The following is a 23316-nucleotide window of genomic DNA, read 5'->3' on the forward strand; positions in this document are numbered from 1 at the left end:
TAGATCCACAGGTCCAGAGATTTAGAATTAAGGACATACATAGAGGATGGTTATATCGCCCTATAGATCCACAGATCCAGAGATTCAGAGATAAAATATACATAGATGATAGTTACATCGCCCTATAGATCCACAGGTCCAGAGATTTAGAATTAAGGACATACATAGAGGTTGGTTATATCGCCCTATAGATCCACAGATCCAGAGATTTAGAGATAAAGGACATACGTAATTGATAGTTATATCGCCCTATAGATCCACAGATCCAGAGATTCAGAGATAAAGGACATACATAGAGGATGGTTATATCGCCCTAAAGATCCACAGATCCAGAGTTTCAGAGATAAAGGACATACATAGAGGAAAGTTATATCTCCCTATAGATCCACAGATCCGGAGATTCAGAGACAAATGACATACATAGAGGATAGTAATATCGACCTGTAGAGCCACTTAATTATGGATATAAATCTCTCGATGTAGGTCTTGCACAATATAAAGTCAGGGTAGAATATATGGTTTTTTCAAATCTTATGTGGATAACTAACATATGAGTATGATTATATAATTTTTAGATTATCTTTTAACATTTTATCTGTGTACATAATTGTTCTTTTGTCTAAATGAATTTCTTTTTAGTTTTCTCGATTGATATTAAATTTTTAATAATAACCGAAGTTTTTGTATCAGTCTTTTGGTTGATGTTTTATTAATATTTTCTCTAGCTGAGAAAATATGCAGACAACTCTTATTAGGATTGGGAATAAGCAAAATAAAATAGTAAAAAATAATAAAATAAACAATAAAATAAGATAAAAAAATAACAACAATAAAGAAATGTTTTTTCACTCATTAAGAAGCAACCCTTTTTTTTCGAAATATAACTTCAATTTGTTATTGTAATAATGACGTCAGCTGTGATTCTTACACAGGCGATTTACCCCTTTAATTCAATAACACCCCTGACCGTTTATGACACACACCCACTCGAAAAATATTGTCCCCAATTAAACGAAGTTTAATTTCTTATTTGAGATATAGAAACTCTCTTAAACATCAAAGTTTTGAAATTCTCTAATGGATTTTTGAGCTGTAAATTATAGAATCTACCCGTTAAATAACATTTTTTCTATCAGAATTTGGGTTCTTCCTTTTAGGACCCCAATAGGAGTGTCTTCCATACGTACGCAAAGAATTTCCAAATATTTGACTCCCCCTTGTAGACAGAGAACAATAGAAATGACGTCATTCAAACAATACGTAGACAAACACTTTTGTCCAAACCCCCTTCTCCCTCTTCACTGCGTATGTACTAAATACATGGCCTCACAACTAGATACAACTTTTATCAGAACATCCAAAATTTGTGAAGCCATTAACTTTCTCAACTTCTTGAGTTTCAAGCCTAAAAATGTTCTTGTTTTCACCATTTTATAAATATGTTTGTTCGTTTTCCTAAGAAATTTAGTGTTTTAAGGTCCACAAAGCCTAAAAATGTTTTATACTTGTTCTATTAACATTTTGGCTATCGAAACCTTTTGCTCTTATATAGTTTGTTTTTTGCCCCCGCAGGAGCGTAGCGACGAGGAGGCACTCATAGTTTCACGCATAGATATTGGACTGGAATCTCGAAATTTTGTTGCGCGTTTGTTTTGTCGCCCAAGCATCCCCGTAGTTAGTCTCTTCCGTAAATGTCCGGGACGGTAGTATACGTATTTTCATATTACGTTATATGCTATTAGTATTCCCATTATTACATATTACAATTTTAGTTTTGATTTAGCTTTGAAAAGCTGAAGCGAGTGTTATAAATGCAAATCATAACAGTGTATTATATAACACGAATTACAATATTACTTGTGCAAATCAAAACAAACAAAATGGCAGACTGGTTATGACGATGATCTGATTCATTGACTGGAAAAAGTGTTTTGTATGTCAAATTTTGTTTCTTGGAGGATATTGACTATTGATTAGTATTTCATCTTTTGTTAATATTTCTATTTGTCTCGTTTAGATCAAAACATTCAATAGAAATGAACATAAAATAATTAAATGTTGGTCATTGAATGATTTTTATCCATGTTTTGATCATCATCACTTGTGACTTGGAGTATTTTCATCGCTGATTCAGCCAAGATGACAATCCTCGACTGCCCGATACCTGGTTGTGGATTCCAAACTGCAGATGTAGACGTAATTGGTGCAGCAGCAATCCTTAATGTGCATTCGCATACTCACACCAATGTCAACCCAGCACCTGCAATCCAGAGGTCAACCGCCCCAAAGCTGGTACGACCCAAAATACAGCACAACTCAACATGCGAAGATTGGAACGCTTTCATAAGGCGTTGGGATACGTTTCGAATTGGTACCGCTATCACCGATCAGGCTGCCCCTAGCCAGCTTCTTGAATGTGCTGACGAAAAGCTCGGCAACATCGTACTCCGCGCACATCCCAACTTTACCACCAAAACTTTGGTCGACGCACTTGCCACATTGAAATCAATCGCTGTGATCCCGGTCGCACTTGGTGTCCTCCGATCCGAGCTGGCTGCTATGAGGCAGGATCCAGACGAATCGTTTCGTACCTATGCCGCTAGAGTACAAGGTAAGGCAGAAACGTGCGAATTCAAAACTGCCTACCATACAAACTGTTCAAACTGTAATACTGCAATTAACGGAGATGTCTATTACACTGATGACGTCATCCGAGATGTTCTTTTGAATGGGATTTCCGATATGGATATCCGACGTGAAGCCCTGAGTACCGAGAATATTCAAACAAAACCAGTCACAGACGTAATTGCATTCGTTGAGACGAGGGAGACTGCTAGGAACGCTAATCCTGCACCTTCCATATCAGCCCTTTCGGAATATCGCAAATCCCGACGTGATCCCAAACGACCTCCTAAAAATGCTGGACAATCACCAAGTACATTTGAACAGTCGCTGATGGCCAACTGTCCGGATTGTGGTTCATCCTTCCACCTCTATACTAAGAAAGCCCGTGGTTGGAACAAGCGCCCCTATGCCAAATGTGAGGGATGCTGGAAGAAAGACCGCTCATCCAGTCCGCCAAAGCAGACAAGCACATCCAATGCCATATCGTTCAATCCTGATGATACTCTCGGCCAAATCTCAAGTATCGAGTACCCGACTGATGTGACCGTTGCCACCAACAAGAAACCCACAACCATGAGCCACCAACCATTCACGAAAAGTGGCTGGAAAAAGGCAAAGACATCCGACCATCCCAAAGTTAACCTTACCATTGCTATGAGGACATCTCCATCAAAATCAACCGAGGTCACTGCTGTAGCAGATACAGGCGCCCAATCCAACCTGTGGGCTTTGAAAGACTTTCTTAAAGCAGGCTACAAGTTATCTGACCTATCACCCGTTTCGCTTTCCCTTAACGCAGCAAACAAGTCTCCTATTCATATAGAAGGCGCATTCCGTGCCACTTTTACAGGACAATCCCTTAACGGGAGAAAAGTACTATCCCATTCAGTTGTGTATGTGAGCCGTGATGTCACAACGCTATACCTATCATATGATACAATGGTTGATCTCGGAATCGTTAACCGCGACTTCCCTCGAATTGGACAGTACTCTGCTAACTCCAAAGCTGAGCAGGTACCTTCAACAATCCAAGACGCAAGTATATGTGGAGTGTCAAACGTTGATGGAAGTCTATGTCAATGCCCAAAACGCACAGCAGTCCCTACACGTCCGAAAGTCCTTCCGTTTCCGTGTACGCCAGACAACAACAACAAAATGCGTAAATGGCTGCTCCAGACTTATGGTAGCACCTCTTTCAACACGTGTCCCCATCAAACGTTGCCTTCCATGGATGGACCACCAGTCGAAATACACATGAGAGATGATGCCATCCCCGTTGCACGTCACAAGGCAATCCCAGTTCCGCTACACTGGCAAGAGCAGGTACACAAAGACCTACTGCGAGATGAGTCCCTCGGCGTAATAGAGAGAGTCCCGATCGGAGAGCCTGTGGAATGGTGTCATCATATGGTCATTACCCGGAAACCTGATGGCACACCAAGACGAACCGTTGACTTGTCCCCACTCAACAAATGGTGCAAAAGAGAGACCCACAATTCAGAATCGCCCTTCCACCTCGCCAGAAGAATTCCCCGTAACACCTGGAAAACCGTTACCGACGCGTGGAATGGTTTTCACAGCGTGCCACTCCGTGAATCGGATCGACGCCTAACAACCTTTATCACGCCCTTTGGACGCTGGCGATACAAGAGAGCACCCCAAGGATTTTTGTCTTCTGGAGACGGATACAATCGCCGATTCGAAGCCGTCTTAGCTGATATCCAACGTAAAGAAAGAATTACCGACGACACCCTTATCTACGACAACGACCTTGAAGAGCATTGGTGGCGAACAATAGATTTTCTAACGACTGTCGGCAGAGCTGGTATCGTCCTGAATCCTCTAAAATTTCAGTTTGCTGGTAGATCAGTTGACTTTGCAGGCTTCCGCATAACAGACGACAGAATTGAGCCCCTTCCCAAGTACTACAACGCCATACAGAACTTCCCAACACCTTCGAGTACAACCGACATCAGAAGCTGGTTCGGCCTTATCAATCAAGTTGGGAACTATGCACAACTTCGCGAACACATGGAGCCCTTCCGCCCCTTCTTGTCACCAAAGCATCCATTCAAATGGACACCAGAGCTTGACCATGCCTTCCGAGCATCCAAAAACGCAATCGTTGAAGCAATCAAGTCTGGAGTAGAGATTTTCGACCTCAACCGTACCACATGCCTTAGAACTGACTGGTCGAAGCATGGGATTGGTTATTTTCTCCAACAGAAACATTGTGACTGCTCTAATCTAGCACCAACCTGTTGCCAAGATGGTTGGCGAATTACGTTAGCGGGGTCCCGTTTCCTTAAACCATCCGAAGAACACTATGCACCAATTGAAGGAGAAGCCCTTGCAATTACATGGGGGCTCGAACAGACAAAGTACTTTACATTAGGCTGTGATAAATTAACAGTTGCAACAGATCACAAGCCCCTCGTCAAAATTTACGGTGATCGAACGTTAGATGAGATCCACAATACGAGACTCTTTCGTTTGAAACAGAGAAGCCTCCCTTGGTACTTTGGCGTCATCCACGTGCCCGGAAAAATGAATCTTGCTCCAGATGCCACATCCCGCCACCCATCACACAACGATGACGATGATGTTCAAGATCCCCTGATGCCCGAATTCGTCGTGGTAGCTGCCTTCCACAATCAAACTGAGAAACTTACTTCGATCACCTGGGATCGTCTATCCTCCGAGACAGTGCGTGACTCCGACCTGTCAACTGTCTGTGAAGCTGTCCTGGCTGGGTTCCCGAACACCTTCAAAACGAATCCTGCCACTTCACCATTTTGGCAATATCGTGACAACCTGCACGTAACCGATGGGGTATTGATCTATAACGACCGTGTTGTCATCCCCGCGTCCCTACGTCCCGCTGTTCTAGACGCCTTACATGCAGCTCACCAAGGAGTGTCAACAATGGGTCTCCGTGCACGATCAACTGTCTTCTGGCCTGGCATGACCTTCGATATCGAACAGCGGCGACAATCATGCCAGGAATGCATCCGCAACGCTCCATCCCAACCGTCATTGCCTACACAACCTGGCCCACCACCTACAACACCGTTCGAGCTGACGTATGCTGACTTCTTTGATTGCGTCGGACAACATTATTTAGTAGTTGGTGATCGTCTATCTGGCTGGTCCGATGTGTTCCAGGCACCCAAAGGCTCGCCACAGGCAGGATCCGATGGCTTAATCACCTGCCTTCGAAACTACTTCGCCCGCTTCGGTGTTCCTGAGGAGATATCCAGCGATGGTGGCCCCGAATTTACCTCAAACGCAACCCAAGATTTCCTCAACCGATGGGGAGTGAAGCACAGAATCTCGTCCGCCCACTATCCACAGTCAAATGGTCGTGCCGAGGTTGCTGTCAAATCAGCCAAGCGACTACTCCGCGCCAACACTGGACCAGCAGGAACCCTCGACACTGATCGCTTTTTGAGGGCAATGATGCAGCTACGCAATACACCAGATCCTGACTGCCAACTATCACCTGCAGAGATTGTGTTTGGTCGGCCTATCCGAGATGCCTTCGCATTCGTTAATCGGCTCGAAAAATTTAGCAACAAACACATTCGTCCAATTTGGCGCGAGGCATGGCAGCAGAAGGAAGAAGCACTGCGTCAAAGGTTCCACCATGCAGCAGAAGAACGAAACCTCCACTCTCGCTCCCTACCAAGTCTTCATCTTCATGACCGATGCTACATTCAAAACCAGTACGGAAACAACCCAAAGCGATGGGATCGTTCAGGTACGGTCGTCGAAATCCATGGTCACGACAGCTACACTCTGAGAGTCGATGGTACTGGTCGCCTTACAAGACGTAACAGACGCTTCCTCAGACGGTTCGAACCTGCTTCTGTCAACATCACCCGCGATGTGTTCACTGGTCATACCCTTCCTTGTCTTTCTACGAAGCCAATCGTGCAACAACGCAATACACCAACAACGACAGTGACTGGGGGTCCGGCTTTGTTTCCGTCACCATTACTCAACGCCCCGAACGATCCGCGAGCTGATGTTACCATTCGTCAAGAAACAGCTACCGACACACGTTCATCTCACCCTCATCCCTCCAGTAACCAGTCGCCAACCAACATTGCCCAGCCTCCGACTTCGACAGCTACTCAACAATCTGATCCCCCGGAGAGTCCAGCTGGCCCCTCCTCTCCCCCCAGACCACGTCGTATCAGTAAGGCACCACGTCGCTATGTGCCAGAATCAGGACTGTGGGAGTAAATTTAACTCCGTTAAAACGAATTAAACTGGCGGGGGATGGAGGATATTGACTATTGATTAGTATTTCATCTTTTGTTAATATTTCTATTTGTCTCGTTTAGATCAAAACATTCAATAGAAATGAACATAAAATAATTAAATGTTGGTCATTGAATGATTTTTATCCATTTCTTGTCTTTGAAAATGAATAATAACTACTGTAATTTAGTCAGAATTTCATTTCAGCAATGATTTCAATTCTTTTTCCGGAATCTTTAAAGAAATTTGCTCAAGTTTTCAAATGTACATTTGATATTTTTGTTCAAACTCTAATTTATCTTTGTCTTTTATTTTATTAATAACTGCTACCTTTATTGTTTATAGAGCTTCTCGAGCTTTAAATACCATCATATGGTCCTAACTCGAGAAAGTCCTTCTTAACTTAGTAAAACAAGATACCGGCAAAGTACAAAAAAGTTGAATGTATGCATATGTAAAGTTGAATCCAAAAGTGGTTGAATGAATGTTGAATGTCAATCAATGTAAACAAAGTTTTACTTTTTCTGGGGGTCTTCAAAATAGATTTACCTCACTTAGAGTTTTTTCACTGTTTTTTCACTGTTTTTTCAGTGTGGTAAATCTATTTCACAAACCTGCAAAAAGTTTGTTTACATTCGTTTAACTTTACATGCGCACATTCAACTTTTTCATGCAGTAGTGATAGCCTAAATAACTTACGCTCAAGTGGTTTGGTGAAATAGCTCCAATTCTCCGAAGGCATTTAACGGTGGTTAGACTAGGTACACAGACAGCCATACAGAAACACCATAAAGTGAAAGTATATATAGCTATAAACTCAAAAAGTCTAGCTTCCTGAAGGCACGTCTCTTCATTGTCTGCGCTGGGATCATCCTAATGGCTTCAATCCTTTCAGCTTGGAGAAAAGGTTGCATCATGAAAAAGTACTATGCACTTGAAAAAAAATTTAGGCGCATTTCAACTTTTCTCGACTGTACGTCTGAATGGACCACAATGGCATTCCTTTATTTTTCTTTTGACCAATAAAATAGAAGATTTCGTTTGAGAAGTGCAATCACAGCTTACGCAAGTGGAGGCCGGGCCTTAACTAGGATTGGTTTCTATTTCACCCTATGTAAGAAATTTTTGAAATATATTTTTGAGAAGCTTTTCCAATTTTCCTTAAATTTTATTAAATTATCAAGCTGCGAATTCTTCAAGTATTTTGTTAATGGATTATAATTTTTTTTTCAAGCAAATGCCTCAATCAATCAATCAATCAACCAATCAATCAATAATTAAATCAATCAATTATTCCTGATTATTCTTTAATGTTTTAATCTTTAATGCATTGAAGCTTTATAGGTGCTTGACATGATCTTTATGTGGGGGGGGGGCATTTAGTGAAAGCTATGACTAGTATAAAAAAGCTGTAAAGAACCTGTCAGCTTATGATGGTACCGAGTAAAGCTCGACCTTACTTTTGCACATTTTACATATTTGTTACTCCATCAGGAAAATCAATAAGAATTAACTATTTCTAAGCTGAGAATTTCATCTTTCACCATGGTCCTACTTGGCGGTACTGGGTTTTCGGCGCTGATGGTACGTGGCAGTGGTACGCTTTCATTATACTCAAGGGATTTGTTTCTATATTCAAGTAAGAAAAATCATCACCCAGAATAAAAAAGTGACTAAGTTTCCGAGGGCTTGGACCGCTATTTTGAGCCACAGAATACTTTTCGGAGGGCTACGACCGCTAAAGTAGGGCTTGGGCCGCTGGCGCAATCAGAGAATTCTAAAAAGAGGGCTTGGACCGCTAAATGAGGGCTTGGGTCGCTTACGGAAAAAAATTTTGCGACGACATGTGCCGCTAAAAAATTGCCTTTCAAAATCGGACTTTTACAGTATGCATCTCTTGAGCAGTAAGTAGTAAGTAAGTAAGTCTGCGACCGTAGTCGGAGGCGGCTCGAAGGCTCCTCTTTGGATAGCTATCTACTTGAAGCTAGAGGAGGGTCCCATTCCTGGATTGCTCCACTTACATTGATCCCTTTTTTAATTGCTGAGCACGAAGCAGAAAGGCATCAAGTGCCATTTTGGAAATACTTGGTATGACCCAGCTGAGGGTTGAACCCACAACCTTACGCACAGTAGCCGGATGCTCTACCACTGCACTATGGTCTTGAGCAATGAAAACCGAAAGTTTCTGACCATTACATCGTAGTTTTATTTCATATCTTATTTTGCTGAAGCCACCTAAAAATGAGCCTGAGATATCGACACAATGTTCAATAGAAATCAAAATTGGTGTGAATCAAAACTATAGATACATCAAATTTTTACTGTCAGACTTGCAATTCAGCAGTCCCCAAACACACCCTTACAGTGTATCCAGCTAAAAGAAGACCCTTGTAGTGCACTCTATTAAAAGTACACTTTTACAGTGCATTTCGAGGGTCTTGAAAAACCTACCATTCAAGGGTGGCACATGCTGTAGGTTATATTTTCAAAAACTTTGAAGGCATTATCGAAAAATTTCTTGATCATTAAGAGAGCTTTTCAAAATATATAGGTATACTTTAGTCAAAAGCACTGACCTTGCCGGCCGACGGGGACGTGCCGCTAGAGTTTGAAAAGTGGAGCCTGTCAGGTATGAATGTTTGGTAAATTTGGGACCCTGTCGGAAGGGTCACCTTGAAAAGTTGCAAAAATGACGAAATGTAGACAAAAGATTCAAAAATTTACTAATTTCCACCCTGAAAATTGTCCAAAATAACCAAAAGACGACCCTGTCAGGTACAAATGATGAAAATTGGTAAATTTGGAACCCTGACAGATATCGTCAGAGCCTAAAAAAGGGATCCTGACCAGCGACACGTCCTCTTACCCAATTTCCTCACCGTGATTCATCCTACTCTAGAAAAATATTTTAAAAAGCCGAGATAAATCTTTGTTGATCAAGTTCAATAAAAGTTGCTGACTAGCATGCTATGACTATATTGATTGATTCCATTCAAAAGGCTTCGAAATAATAGAAAAGAAAATACCATAATCCTTTTTTTAAGACGTGTGTGTTATATGTTATTGAGGTATTACATTAGAACGTAATATATACTCTTCTCAATGAGAAATTTGTGTATAGTTTAATGATAATTTTGTCTGGTTGACTAAACTTTTATGGTACTCAATTCTATGTTATTTTGAATGTACCAGAGATGTTTTGACAGGTTAGGATAGAAACCATAGAAAGATTAAAACACTGGCCAGCCCGTAGAGAGCATCGTTCATTATTCAAAGATAAATGTCAGAATTTTCGTTTATGTTATTTCTAAAACTTGTTTCTCCTAGTTTCGTCTAGTTAAAGCCTGTATTCAAGACTAGGACACACGGCTTACGGCAATATAGCGTTTTCGGCGCTTTAAAGATTTTCTTTATTTTGCAATTTTTAAGTTTGCTTTAGTTATTCAGTCACAATTCATCATCAGATTTATATTATTTATGACTAAATCAAACTAGTTTACCATTTCTAGAATAAGTTCTCCTCCCAAGGGGGTTTTAAATACTAGGTGGGTGCGACCGCTGTTTGAGAATCGAAATTTTCTGGTTGAACTTGTGAAAAAACCGAAAATTGGCGAGTTCTTTTCGAACATTTTTGGGTGACAAAAAATCGGGATCGGGATCTTCCAAGGCTCTTTCTTACAGCTTTCAAAAGTGTTTGATTTTTGATATAGCTGATTCACACACACGCAACAACCTTCTACTCAGACTCATGTTTGAAGTCGGCACTTTTTTTCCGGACACCCTGTTATGGTTTTGATTAATTCCCTTTCCCAATTAATAACTCTAATTACTGTTAATAGCTCTTAACGACGACATGTTTTTTTTATAAGAACAAACTATATAAGAACATTAGGCTTTGAAGGCCTAAATATTGAGAACAATTTAAGAACATTTTAAGGCTTTTGAAGACTATAAACACCTAATTTCTTTGAAAAATGGACAAAAATACATAAAAAATAACGAAAATAAGAACATCTTAAGAACATTTTTAGGCTTGAAACTTAAAAATATTGGATGTTCTTATAAAGAAACGTGTACGTCACTCAAAGAATAGCGTGATTTATTAAAGTGCTCTGCTGTGCTCTTTGAATCCCAACAGTTATTATAATTAGCAATCTTTTGAAAGAGAAAAAAATAATATGAAATTTAGTCATAACTTTGTATTTAATTATGTAACATTATGCAACGGTATTTCTTCTTTTATGGCTTTATTTAAATGACGAACTTTAAAGTTTAGGTCGTATCCGTAACATGTGGGTGTATTTATCAATTTATTAGGTAAAACTGCATACTCAGCAATTTTAATCTTCAAGCGAATAACTTTTTTTTTCAATATTGAGTGCGATTTTTTATAAGGTTTGTCTTTCACTCTGAGTTGTTAAATTATGTATATTGTTTTTGTAGTACATAGTACATATAAATGAATTAGTTTAAATTGTTTTAGCTTGGTAAATATATTATATAATTCAATCATCGTTGAAAGGTTGTACTTGAAAGATTTTGTGAGAAATCACACAGATTTCAAATGTAGAAAATTTTACTTTGCTTTTATTTCTGTAATTAAGTGGATGTTTTTTTCATATATTTTGTACGCTACAATCCTTCAAGGAATATTTGAGACAAAGGGGAGTTCCCGGTGTAATTTTGAACACCACAATTGATTTTTAAGCGCCTTAAACTACAGTTGGAAAGTAGAGTTTTAACTCTGAGTTTTAACATGAGACTTAAGACTTAGGAGCTTAGGATCTCTGGATTTAAAAGCTCAAATTTGCTCGAATGAGGCTTGGAATATAGCCTAGAAGCCACCAAACCCCTCTAAAATCGAAATATTCAATGGAAGAAAGTGGAAGTGCTAAAATAGCAATTCTCGCCCAAACTTTAAATTCTGAAAAACGTTAAAATACACTAAAATCTCAATATTTCGAGGGAGATTGTAGACACAACCTTTAGTTTGTAGGAGAATGCTTATGTGGTCTATGTGTATTTTTTTAAGAAAAATGTTCTGTATTTGAATGAAAGTTTTACGGTAAAATAAGTTGAAAGGAAAATTGTTACTGTTTTAACTAGGAGAAATGTGTAGGAGTGTATTTTTAAGGAAATATTGCTTTCTTTCTCCGATGGATTTGTCTTTTTAGAGAAAAATCTTATGGCGATTTTTAAAGGGAGTTTCAATGTGTATTTCTGAAGTGAATTATTTGTTGTCTTTTTTTGATTTTTTAGGGAATTGTTGTTATGTATTTCTGAAGGAAAAATATAACGAAATAAGACAGTAATCAAACTGGGAACTGTTAGAAAGAATATTTTGAAGATTTATGATATTTATTTTCAAGATTTGATAAATGATAAGTCTTCCACGCTAGTATATAGTGTAAACATAAAATTGTTCATAAAAGTGTTTTCATTCTTAAATTTCACTGAGGTGAGGAAAAACTTTTGAGGGGCAAAAACAAGTGAAAAAAAACTTGAGATAAAGTGAAGAAATTGAAGATGAATCCAATATCAGCTCTGGCAAACATCTTATTGGTGATGTTGATTGCTTCGACATCCTCATTTGCAAGTCCACCAACATCACAGAAACCTTTTCGACAAAGAATCGAACAGATAGCCTCAGCTTCTGGTGATGGCAGCGCCGGGTCACAATCGACAGAGTGGTACCCACAAAATTACACAGTAAACCGTTATAGAACTGGTGATCTAGTCTCTGGTAATTTCTCAAATGGTTGCCATGAGATATTCGCGTATGATGTTAATGATACTAATTGTATTTGTAAGAATGAGACTACGTTTTATTGGAGGGATGGAGCTAATTGGTGGACGGAGATGTCGTGCTGGCTGACCACCCCATCGGGTATGTCACTGGCAAATCTTCCTATAATTATATATAAGAACTTTTGGAACCAAAATCTAAAACCCTTTTAAGAACCATTCTAAGGACTTCCGGATTTAAAAAATTGCAATTTCTTAATGAATTAGCAAACCTTATTACGTATATCACTAAGCTATAATGCACCAATATGTCGACCACCGATTATCTTAACATATAAATCACCCCTGCCACAATGGCGTAGTGAAAACCTATTATCCGCAATGAGGAGCAAATAGCTAGTATATTTTGTTTCGTATAATTGAGCACTTTAAATTTTATTGTTTATCCAGGACGGATTTTCAATTAACCTTCTTTTCATGAGCCTATACCCAGCAGGCACGTAACGTTATTTTAACGTTTATCTAACGCTCACAACGTCCATATAACGTTAGATTAACCGCGTTGAAACAACGTTGTGTGCCAACCTATAGCGTAATTTTCAAAATCTTCTAGCTAGGTTCCAGGGTCCTTTTCTCAGTAGGTGCGATTTCTTTAACAACTTTTCCAGTGGGTAGCCGTCCTACCTGGTCTGTGCTACTGTGGTGCAGCAGAGGCTCATAGAGATACTGCCTAAAGGCTTTTGATATTTATAACATTCAATGATGACTGACCTTGATAAAAAAAGTGAAAACTAGAAATTTAATTTTATTCATTATTTGACGTTTCGGTGTCTTCTTTGCACCATGATCACAAGTATAGTAAAAAAACAATTCAAAACGAATTTCAATTTACAATGACTGATCGTGTCAAATAGCTTGCTCGTGAGCATGTTGAAGGCCTTCAAGTTAAAGGTTGAATTTTTATTAGTATTCAGGCAATGTGTTACATCCAATATATGTTAACGTTTCTTAGATTTCCAAGTCCGATTGAAGGGTTCAGTACGCGGTGTCGGTTTCATCAAACATATGGGTGCTGCGTGGCAAATAGATGGAAATTCAATGATAGAAGCTAGAACATTATCTGGTTTAAATCTTTCGAATTGCCAAACACTAACTGTGGAGACAGATTCTTTGGTATATATGGGCTACAATGGATGGAATAATTACTATAATTCATCAAGCATGTTTGAAGTAACTCAACATGGAACTGGTCATTTTAAACTAAAGGTATTTATCACCCCTGTATCAGTGTAATATCATATACACACCTGTATCAAGTTCATATGATCCCTTTATCAGTACACTGTGTTTAATACACCTATGTTTTTATCCCGCCTAATACATCCCTGTCTCTCTCCTCTGTGGTAAACAGTCTTTTTATCACTTTATCAGTACCCTGTGTTATACACCCATATTTTAGCGCCCCACCTAATACATCCCTGTATCACCACCACTCCGTAAAACACTCCTGTATCGTCGTCCAGCCTTTTGAGCTCCGTTTTATAACGTTTTTAGAGTGGCCTGTCACATACACACTGTATTGGTGCTCTCTCTTTTACTTTCCTTCGTCAGAGCACCCTTGAATCAGTGTTAAGTCTTTTTACACCTCTGTATATTAACACCCCTCTTTTTGGATTTCTTTATCACTGCCCATACATAGCTTTGTATCCTACCTTATACATCCCTGTATCAGTATCCTGCATTAAAACCCCTGTATCAGTGAGGGCGTGAGGGGTCGTCAAAAAAAAACCTGTTATTATTATTAAGTTGTTATATCAAAGTGTAATCTTAAAGGGACATAACAGTACTCGCTAAATTTGTAAACAAACTGTATACAGCGGATACAAAATCAAAACAAATGTCACATGTCAAAATAAAAAATAAAACCAAATATGGCTAATTTTCATTGTTCAATTGTTTCACAAGTTTGTTTTGGACACATGATTTTAATTGTTCTCTTTAATGACACGTGGTTCGTGCAATGTTTACATTTTACTACTTTTATGTCCCTTTTGCTACCATAGCTCATTACACTGAATTTAAGTTACTCAGTTTAACTTTAGTACCTCCTTGAAAATGAAAGCTTAATCAGCACTTTTACTTGACACATCAGAAAAATTATCGAGCTCAGTTGTGAAAATTGTTCAATCTATTCATAATTTTTAAAGTGACCTTCTATATTTGACTTTTTCATTGTCTCATAAATTAGTACCTCGTTGAGTTTCTATTAGAACATTTCCAAAACTTCTTTCATGATTTTTATTTGCGAGTCCATGGGGGATTTTGTCTCAATAAACAAACACAGATCTTCTTTAGTTATTATCGACTTTTGGTGATGAAAAGTATGGTTTGACGAAAGTTGGATTCTCGGTTGGATTAAAATTGAAAGCTCTTCTGTATTTGACTGATTATTCTAGAAAATTGATCACTTTGTTGAGAACTTCATTACCTTGGCTTGATAAATCTCAATAAAAAAACTGTCATCTACCATCAATTGTTATTTCATAAAGCTCTAAAGTGTACTCCCAGCTAAATTTACGACTTTTTGAGGAGTTTAATGCCTATAATATTTTTAATATACATGTGCCGTCGGGTTGGATGTGGTGGTGTGTATATCTCTTGGTCGTGGAACGTGCATATCATTCCCGTTGCCACAGACCTGTTATCCAATCAAACTGGATAATCTCCGTCCCCGGTTGATAAAATACCCTGCAGTAACTTTTGACACACAGGGAAAATACCCTATGATTTTGTCCCGTTTAGAGACCGAATTGAAATAATTTTACCCCTACCAGTGGAAGAAAATAATAGATACGTCAGTCTAATTTTCATTCTCACTGAGGGAACTACTTAGCTCAACTTGGGCACTGAGACAGGGATGTAATGTAAATTCAATATTATAAGGACGTAATAGATGTAAGATCGGTGTTTTTTTACATGAATTTTTTTATCTGTCTAGATCAACTCCAAGGATCATACATTAGCGGGTCACTTGGTGCAATTATCATTTACTTGTTTCAAGAATTTTTCATCTGGTGAATTATTCTCCACTGTACTGAAGTTTGAAGGACAAATGTCGTACCAAAACCGTAAGTGTAAACTCAATCTTGTACCAAAAGCCACGTGCACCGACTTTTGATTTTACTTAATTGAAAAACTTTTCTTGAGCATTATTAGAAAGTGAACTAAGGACTGGGCTTAAGTTTGTCGTAAACTGTACACGTTTTTTATATAAGAACTAGCAGATTTTGGCTGAGACTTGACTGTCCTTAAGTGTTCTAATGCGTACACGTTTTATTATGAGAACGTTTAGATTTTTAAAGCCTTTGGATGTTCTTAACATGTTCTTATTTTCAGCATTTTGTGAGTGTTTTTGTCCAATTTCCTAAGAGAATAGGGAAATTTCTGGGATTTTCTTGACTTCTCTGAGGCTCACTCTCTTTTAAAATTGGTTTAGAATTTTATTGTCGTCACTTCATTTCATGAATCTTTAGAAAGATTATTGCTCTATTATTATTACTTTCCATAACTTGTGCTTCTGAATGTACTCTCCAGAAAAAGCTCAAGTTAAGACTCGATTAATTCGCATTCTTTGATCTTGCTTAAAAATGTTGACTTTTTTCCAAGGCAAAAAAGCATCCTTCACCAATATTTTCCTAAATTTGTTCAAAGGGCCAGGGTACATAACTGTCACCTGTCCCCTCCTCTTAGTGGTGTGTAATTCTTTGCTGAAATGGTTTCCACAAGAAAGATTACACACTTAATGGACTTTACAGTAGCTTTTAGACTAGCAAACTAGTCTGTTAATTAATTAATTATGTTGTTGAGAGGGCGGGAACATAAAGGTGGTGGGCATTTACTGAAATAGGAGCTGCGTAGGAGAACGAGAAAAGGTTGGTGAGAGGCTGCTGATTAACTGCTTTCAGCCCTTGCCACCGACAAAATTTCTTCTTACGCTTACCTAACTCCTACGCTCACTTTTCCCGCGTGATACCGTTCCACCCCCACTGGTGTGACAGTCTAAATAGCTTTTAAAATTCATATTCCTTCGTATATCTTTTATCGGTATCGTTAAAGGATTCATTTATTAGAGATGATTAGATTATGAACCCTGATATTATATAAACTTTTATTTCATAAACTTTAATTCAAAGTCACTTCTTTCTTTTGTCAAGATTTTGTCAAAGATATATAGACCACAAAGCAGTTATTTTTAATGCGAATAAGTACAGTTTCATACCCTGCGAAAAAAACTGCAAGGTTTTTTTTTGCAATACAGTTGATATCCTCTAATTTCTTTTTAAGGGAAATTAGATTTTCATCAAATAAGGAAAAGATTTTTTTCGAATATTGGAGCGTCGTTTATGAGAGTTTCTTTGACAGCAATTTTCAATAGCATCAAATAAACGCTCTATTATTGAAAATTACTGCAGTTGAATAGTGGGGATGAGCTGGAGTTTTTACAAGATGCTTAACTGATTGGTTATTTTTAAACAATAGGGATGACGAGTTCTTTAGAAAAAGTAATAAAATCGTTTGTCTCAACATTTAACGACCAACAGAGTCATCAAAGGACTTGTAAAAACTCCAGCTTGATAGCGTCAACTGTAGTTGTTGATCATCAAGCAAATCTGTCTGCTTCTCAAAATTGAAATTGTTTGAATGTCTGATTTTTAGTCTCATCAGTCCCACCTCCCACAATGCCACCGACACAACCAACCCCTATTGGCAAGGTAGGTTTCTTTAAAGGTTTCGTTTTTAAATAAGATAGTCAACAACTTTTATAGGACTAAACGCAACCTGTTTCATTTCAAATTTGAATTTTTTGAGAAGAGTCAAATTTAAGGCCCGGGAAAATTTTTTGTGACCAAAATAGTGACGCCATAGGCAAAACTGCAAGGGAAAATAAGGGGTAGAGAAATAGCTGATTTTCAAAAATTTGACTCTTCTCAAAAAATTCTAATTATTATATATTAAACTTTGAAATGGAACAGGTTTCGTTTAGTCCTATAGAAGTTGCCACGGGATCTGAGACTTGGACCCCTACTATCCTACTAAGAATGATATCGTTTGCTTACTCATCACTTTTAATTAACAAGCTTTTTCACATTGGATTGACACGGATGTGGAGCAAGATTGGTCAGAAAGAGGAAAAGAAAAACATTTTTTGCTTTTATCAGCACAATATAACAATAAGAAGACACTGTCCTGATATGAAATATATGTCTGATATGAAACACTTATGTAAAATTAAAACCTCACAAAAAGTCACAAAAATTCATTAGTATTATTTAGTACACCCCTGTCTCAGTGCCCCGGTGGAACCTTATCTCACATTTGGGATGAAAATTGTGATCGAAATCCCAATAGAGATAAAAAATATCTATTGTTTCGATCCTAAAGAAAACTAGTGGGGATGGTTTTGTGTTTTAATTTTTTTCTATCATATTTCAATTTTGGATGATATCAAATGGAGATGAAATTTTAGGGAATATTTTTCACCGGGAATGTTATTTGGCCAAATTTTACAGTGATTCCGTGATTCAGTACTTTACTAAAGACGGGTGAAAGATTAGTCATTATTATACCGAATTTTGCTGAAGAGAATGCTTGATACATCTATCCCAGCTGGCACAAAACGTTGTTTCAACGTCCATCTAATGTTCATAACGTCTATATAACGTTAGATGAACGTTGAAACATATACTCACTAAAATTTCAAAATCTTTATTTTCTACAAAAATTAAATATCTACTGCTGCTGTAAATTGTAACTATTTTTCTTTATTTTTGCGCTAGTCAACACCCCGTGATGCGGAGAGCGAAGGGGTCGAAGATACGAACGAAGCGTTGGTTATTGGAATCGTTGTTGCTGTGGTAGTCATCTTTGTGCTTCTCGTTCTCTTGGTTGTTTTGTGGAGAAGGTAATTCATAATATGCACCACTGCAATGACTTCACAAATTATGCATCTGTGGTTTTTTTTCCACCCAATACGTCACTTTTTCTATTGTTTAAGTGACGTATTGGGAGGTGTTTTATGAGACCAATCCTACCTTCGAAAAATCTACAAACTAATATATTTTATTATTTACAGACGAGGAAAACAAAATACTCCGACTAATACTAAGCAGGTAAAAATTCTCCATGATATTTTTTTGTTTATTTGGGCACACTCACTCATTCTCTCGCTCTTTACTCGTTTGATTATTTTGGTTCACTCGTTTTCTCATACAAGAATACCCGGCAGCCATAAACCATGTACACGTTTTTATAAGAACATGTAAGAGCTATATAAGAGCATAAGGCTTTGATGACCAAAATATTAAGAACAAGTTAAGAACATTTTAAGAATTCGTGAACTCTAGAATACCAAATTTCAAAGGGAAAAAATGGACAAAAATACTCATAACACGGTGAAAATATTAAGAACATTTTTAGGCTTAAAACTCAAAAAGTTAAGAACACCCGAAGGCTTCAAAAATTTTGGATGCTCTTATAAAAAATCATGTGATGTATGTAACTGTGTCTTTTTTTGTTGGAACAAAATACTGATTAATTGATTCATATTTTTTCCATAGAATGAAACAGAGTTTTATCAAGCACCATCGTACAATTACCCAGACAGTAAGCCAACTTTATTCTGTCACTCGTTTATCCCCACTTGAAACCAAATTTTGTCATCTAGAATTGGCAACATTATTTCAGAGGACATCTTTAATGATGAATGCTGGGAAAAGATTTGGATGTATTCGTAATGCCAAGAATAACTTTTTTAACATTTCAATCAAACTTGAAAATCTCATTTCCGGTGATAAAAACGCCCTTAAATTTAGACCTCACTGAGAAATTGACTTTAACTTTCATCCCCATATTAAATTTAATGGAAAAACGTACTCCAAAACCATCCACACTGAATCTTCAAGATCCAGCTTTTGAGCTGGGATCACCAGTAAGATTACCATAGAAATTTTCACCCCCATTGTGGAAAGTAGCTCCACAGGGGCACTAAGACAGAGTCACACTGATTTATTTCAACGATTTTTCAATTTTTCTTATAGACAAACCTAACCCATTTAGTGGCTCAACAAAGGTAAATCATAATATCCACATTTAAATTTTCTCAAAACCATTTTTCTACTTTCTATGAGCCTTCGGGTCGCCTCCAACTGCGGTCGCAGACTTACTACTTAGAACTAGTTTGTTAGTAATACTGTTTTACTTTCTATATGAAATATTATTCTTTCAATCGTTAAGTGTTACACTTAACGATATTGAGTAAGTCTAAGACCGCAGTCGGAGGCGACCCGAAGGCTCCTCTTTCGATAGCTATCTACCGGAAGGCAGGGGAGGGCGCCTCTTTCTGGCTGGATTGCTCCACTTACCCTTGATCCTTCTCTTAATGGATGAGCATCAAGCAGAGAGGCATCAAGTACCATTTCTTTGTGAATGTTTGGTATGACACGGCTGGGGGTTGAAACACACAACCTTGCACACCGTAGCCGGATGCTCTACCACTGCACTACGGTCGCTACTAGTACTAATACAGTATTTAGGAAAGTTTTCAGGATAAATTTTTTACAAATTCCAATCTGCTCTCAAATGATTAATCACTTTCTTTTCATTTCTAGGCCTTGTTCAATCAAACTAATCACCCTGGTAACCTACATATAAACAACAACGGTGGAAATAGCCCAGCGCCGCCCGTTCCTCGATCGCCAAGACCAAATAGCCGCCCAGTCTCAGCTGCATTCAATAACGGTTATATAGATATGGCGAATGATAACCCACAACAATATACAGCCTTAAATTCAAACACAAGGGTCGATCAGCAGTATCAGCCTATTAATTCACCAAAAGACAAAATACCAACCTTGTCAGAACAGGATGAATATCTAGATTTAACAGACCCTAAAAATAATAAGCAGCAGACTACACCAGGAGAGATATATACAGATCTAGACTATCAACCAGGAAATATATACGAAGGGGTTGCTCAACCTGGTCATAAAAATAATCCTCGAAATTACAATGGGTCTAATAATCCTTCAAAAACATCAGAGACATATGCGGATTTACAGGGAGCTCAAAGGACCCCAGAGACGTACCAAGACTTGAATACCGCGCGTCTGCCTGTCAATGGAACTTATGAGGATATAACAAACGGGACAGATTATGATAATCCAACGGCGGAATCTAAGTGAACAGACAATATCTTGAATTCAATGGTTGAGTTTACTCTAGTTTACTTCCAAAAGAAGATCGTAAGTGGCCTATATGGTAAACTATCATCTACTGTGAAACACCCCCTTCTCACAAACCAGTGGAAGGGGTTCCCACCGGGTCTGTGAGAAGGAGGTGTCTCTAAGAACCAACGTATTTCTTCAAGTAAACTATTTAATGATGTGGTTTAAAAAGCAATGTTAGAGCAATTGAAAATTCTGTTCAAACTGATATGACACATTAATTTTAGTTGAGAATTTTACATATTTTTATATATTAATCTTAAATTATACATAAATTATTAAAATAACAGCTTTAAAGACAATTCGAATTCAAAAATTACTCAAAGCTACCCAAAGCAACATTTTGCAAAAAACTTTTGTTTTGAATCATCGGGGGCTTTCTAGAGTTTGATTTTTATATCATAAATATAATAACTGAATAGTATGTTTATAATCCGATGTAATGACGATGTAATGTATTATACGGAAGCATCCGAAATAGCTCGGGCGTTTGTATGCTTCTGCTCATCCTCTAGCGAAAAAGTTTCTTATAGAAGAGAGGAAGTATATCTATAGAGGTCTGCGATTCAGAATAGGGCGTTTGACATTAGTTTCATTGCTCCAAATTCAAAGTTAGTGGCAAAAAAACTGGTCTATTATGGGTGCTTCTGTATAAAACGTTACGTCACAAATATCAAAAATATAACGTCATTATTAATGAGTGGCTTCCATACAATTGAAAGCATTGAGAGAACATGTGTAGCGCAACATAGGGATGAATGAAGGCATTGCTCTTTCGCAACGCAACGCATCATGCACACACTAGAAATAAAGAAGTTGAGTTACAGTAATGTCAATTATATATTTAAAGGTTTTGTTTTTAAATAAGAGTGATATCGTTTGCTTTACTCATCAATTTTGAATTACAAGCTTTTTCACATTGGATTGACACGGATGTGGAGCAAGTTTGGTCAAAAAACCCATCTAAAAACCCTTCATTTCTACGGTTGTTTTGCATAAGATTCCACTTCCTACCCACAGTATCCGACTTCCTACCCACAGTATCCGACTTTTGAAAGAAAATATCCCGGGGGGGGCACTCAAGGTAAATGACCTACCAGACGTTCGGCCCTTAAGGGTAGGTTTTTCATAGTTCAGCTAGTGCACTGTAAGGGTATGAAATTACAAGACTGCACTGAACTGCACTGTAAGGGTAGGAAATTTTGGTAAAAGGCCAATTTTTTGGTAAAATCATCACAAAATTGGTCAATTTTGGAGGAAAAATTCCACATTTTCTTGGAAAATTGCAAAAATTTTCGCCCTTACGGGCGAGAAATTTGGAAAAAGTGCACTGTAAGGGTATGATTTTTCATGGAAATTCACTGCACTGTAAGGGTCCGATTTTAAAAGCCAAATTTTGGGCCGAACGTATGGTCGATTTCAGATCGAGTGCCCCCCCCGGGGAAAATATCAACCTCTGACGACTATTGACGAGACATGAGAATTCATTCAAATTGCAAAATTATTCGAAGAAATAGAAGATTTCACTCTTTAAAGCGGAGCGGAGCTTTTTTGAAGGGGCGCCGAAGAGCAAGGGGCGCCAAAAGAGATTTTTTAAACGCCCCAATCTTAAAAATCATACTTTATGCGCCTTAAATTGCGCCCAGGACCAATTTTACTGAGATAATTTTAAAATACTCGCATTTCTTTTCGCTCACTTCGCTCGCAATTAAGTTAATTGGTAACTTCTTTGCAATCTATCTATTTTACAAGTTTTTTTATAGCATTATTAAATGAAAATCTAACTGCGCCCCAAGACTAAGTTGCTGACAACAATATTGAAATCATAAACGAACAATTTTTCCGCTCGCTTCGCTCGCATTACACATTGTTTCTTTAAGTTTCTTTTCACTCTAGCAAGTGTCAAATTTGTCTACTTTTATTTAGTGATTTAAGGTATCTTGGCAGTCCATTTAAAAAAATTTTCTAGTCGGCCCCAACCATGGTGGGGCCTGTTTTTCCATTTTTCCATTCATCAAAGATATATCTACTCTTCTCCATTAAATATTTCCTTCCTCATTATGCCTAGGCAAATGAATTAGTAAAAGTTTAGAAACTGGTGGGTGAGGGCACCACTTTGGAAAATTGGGGGGGGGGGCGCCATTTAAAAAAAATTGACTTTAGCCCCTCCAGAAAAATTTTCCCACAACGCCACTGGGTGTGGGTGTGATGAAATATTATCATGTTAATATAATAAGTAAGAAAACCCATATGAAATTTGTCGTTCTTTTTGTCTATTTTTAGTAATGCAGGATTTGTTAGATAAACCCCCCTCTTTGTACAAGTGTAGTGAAAACTTGTTGAACGGAGATTAGATATCACGTCTTATACTTTGGGGCTACGTCAATGGTAGAAACCC

The 23316-nt window shown here is 38.0% G+C and overlaps 2 protein-coding genes across 2 annotated transcripts; both read left to right on the forward strand.

Annotated features, from left to right (window-relative positions):
• Window positions 1–1960: 1960 nt before the first annotated feature.
• Window positions 1961–7007, forward strand: LOC136811924 (uncharacterized). The gene has a single exon (XM_067068535.1). The coding sequence runs from the start codon at window positions 2140–2142 to the stop codon at window positions 6871–6873; it is 4734 nt and encodes a 1577-aa protein (XP_066924636.1). The 5' UTR covers window positions 1961–2139; the 3' UTR covers window positions 6874–7007.
• Window positions 7008–13616: 6609 nt separating this feature from the next.
• Window positions 13617–21263, forward strand: LOC136811925 (uncharacterized). Its single transcript, XM_067068536.1, has 8 exons — window positions 13617–13902; window positions 15635–15764; window positions 17353–17408; window positions 18474–18598; window positions 18770–18806; window positions 19254–19299; window positions 19734–19765; window positions 20304–21263. The coding sequence occupies exons 1-8, from the start codon at window positions 13702–13704 to the stop codon at window positions 20874–20876; spliced, it is 1200 nt and encodes a 399-aa protein (XP_066924637.1). The 5' UTR covers window positions 13617–13701; the 3' UTR covers window positions 20877–21263.
• Window positions 21264–23316: the final 2053 nt, after the last annotated feature.

The sequence above is a fragment of the Clytia hemisphaerica genome, unplaced genomic scaffold, assembly GCF_902728285.1.
Source record: "Clytia hemisphaerica strain Z4C2 unplaced genomic scaffold, Clytia hemisphaerica genome assembly, whole genome shotgun sequence".
Lineage (NCBI taxonomy): Eukaryota > Metazoa > Cnidaria > Hydrozoa > Leptothecata > Clytiidae > Clytia > Clytia hemisphaerica.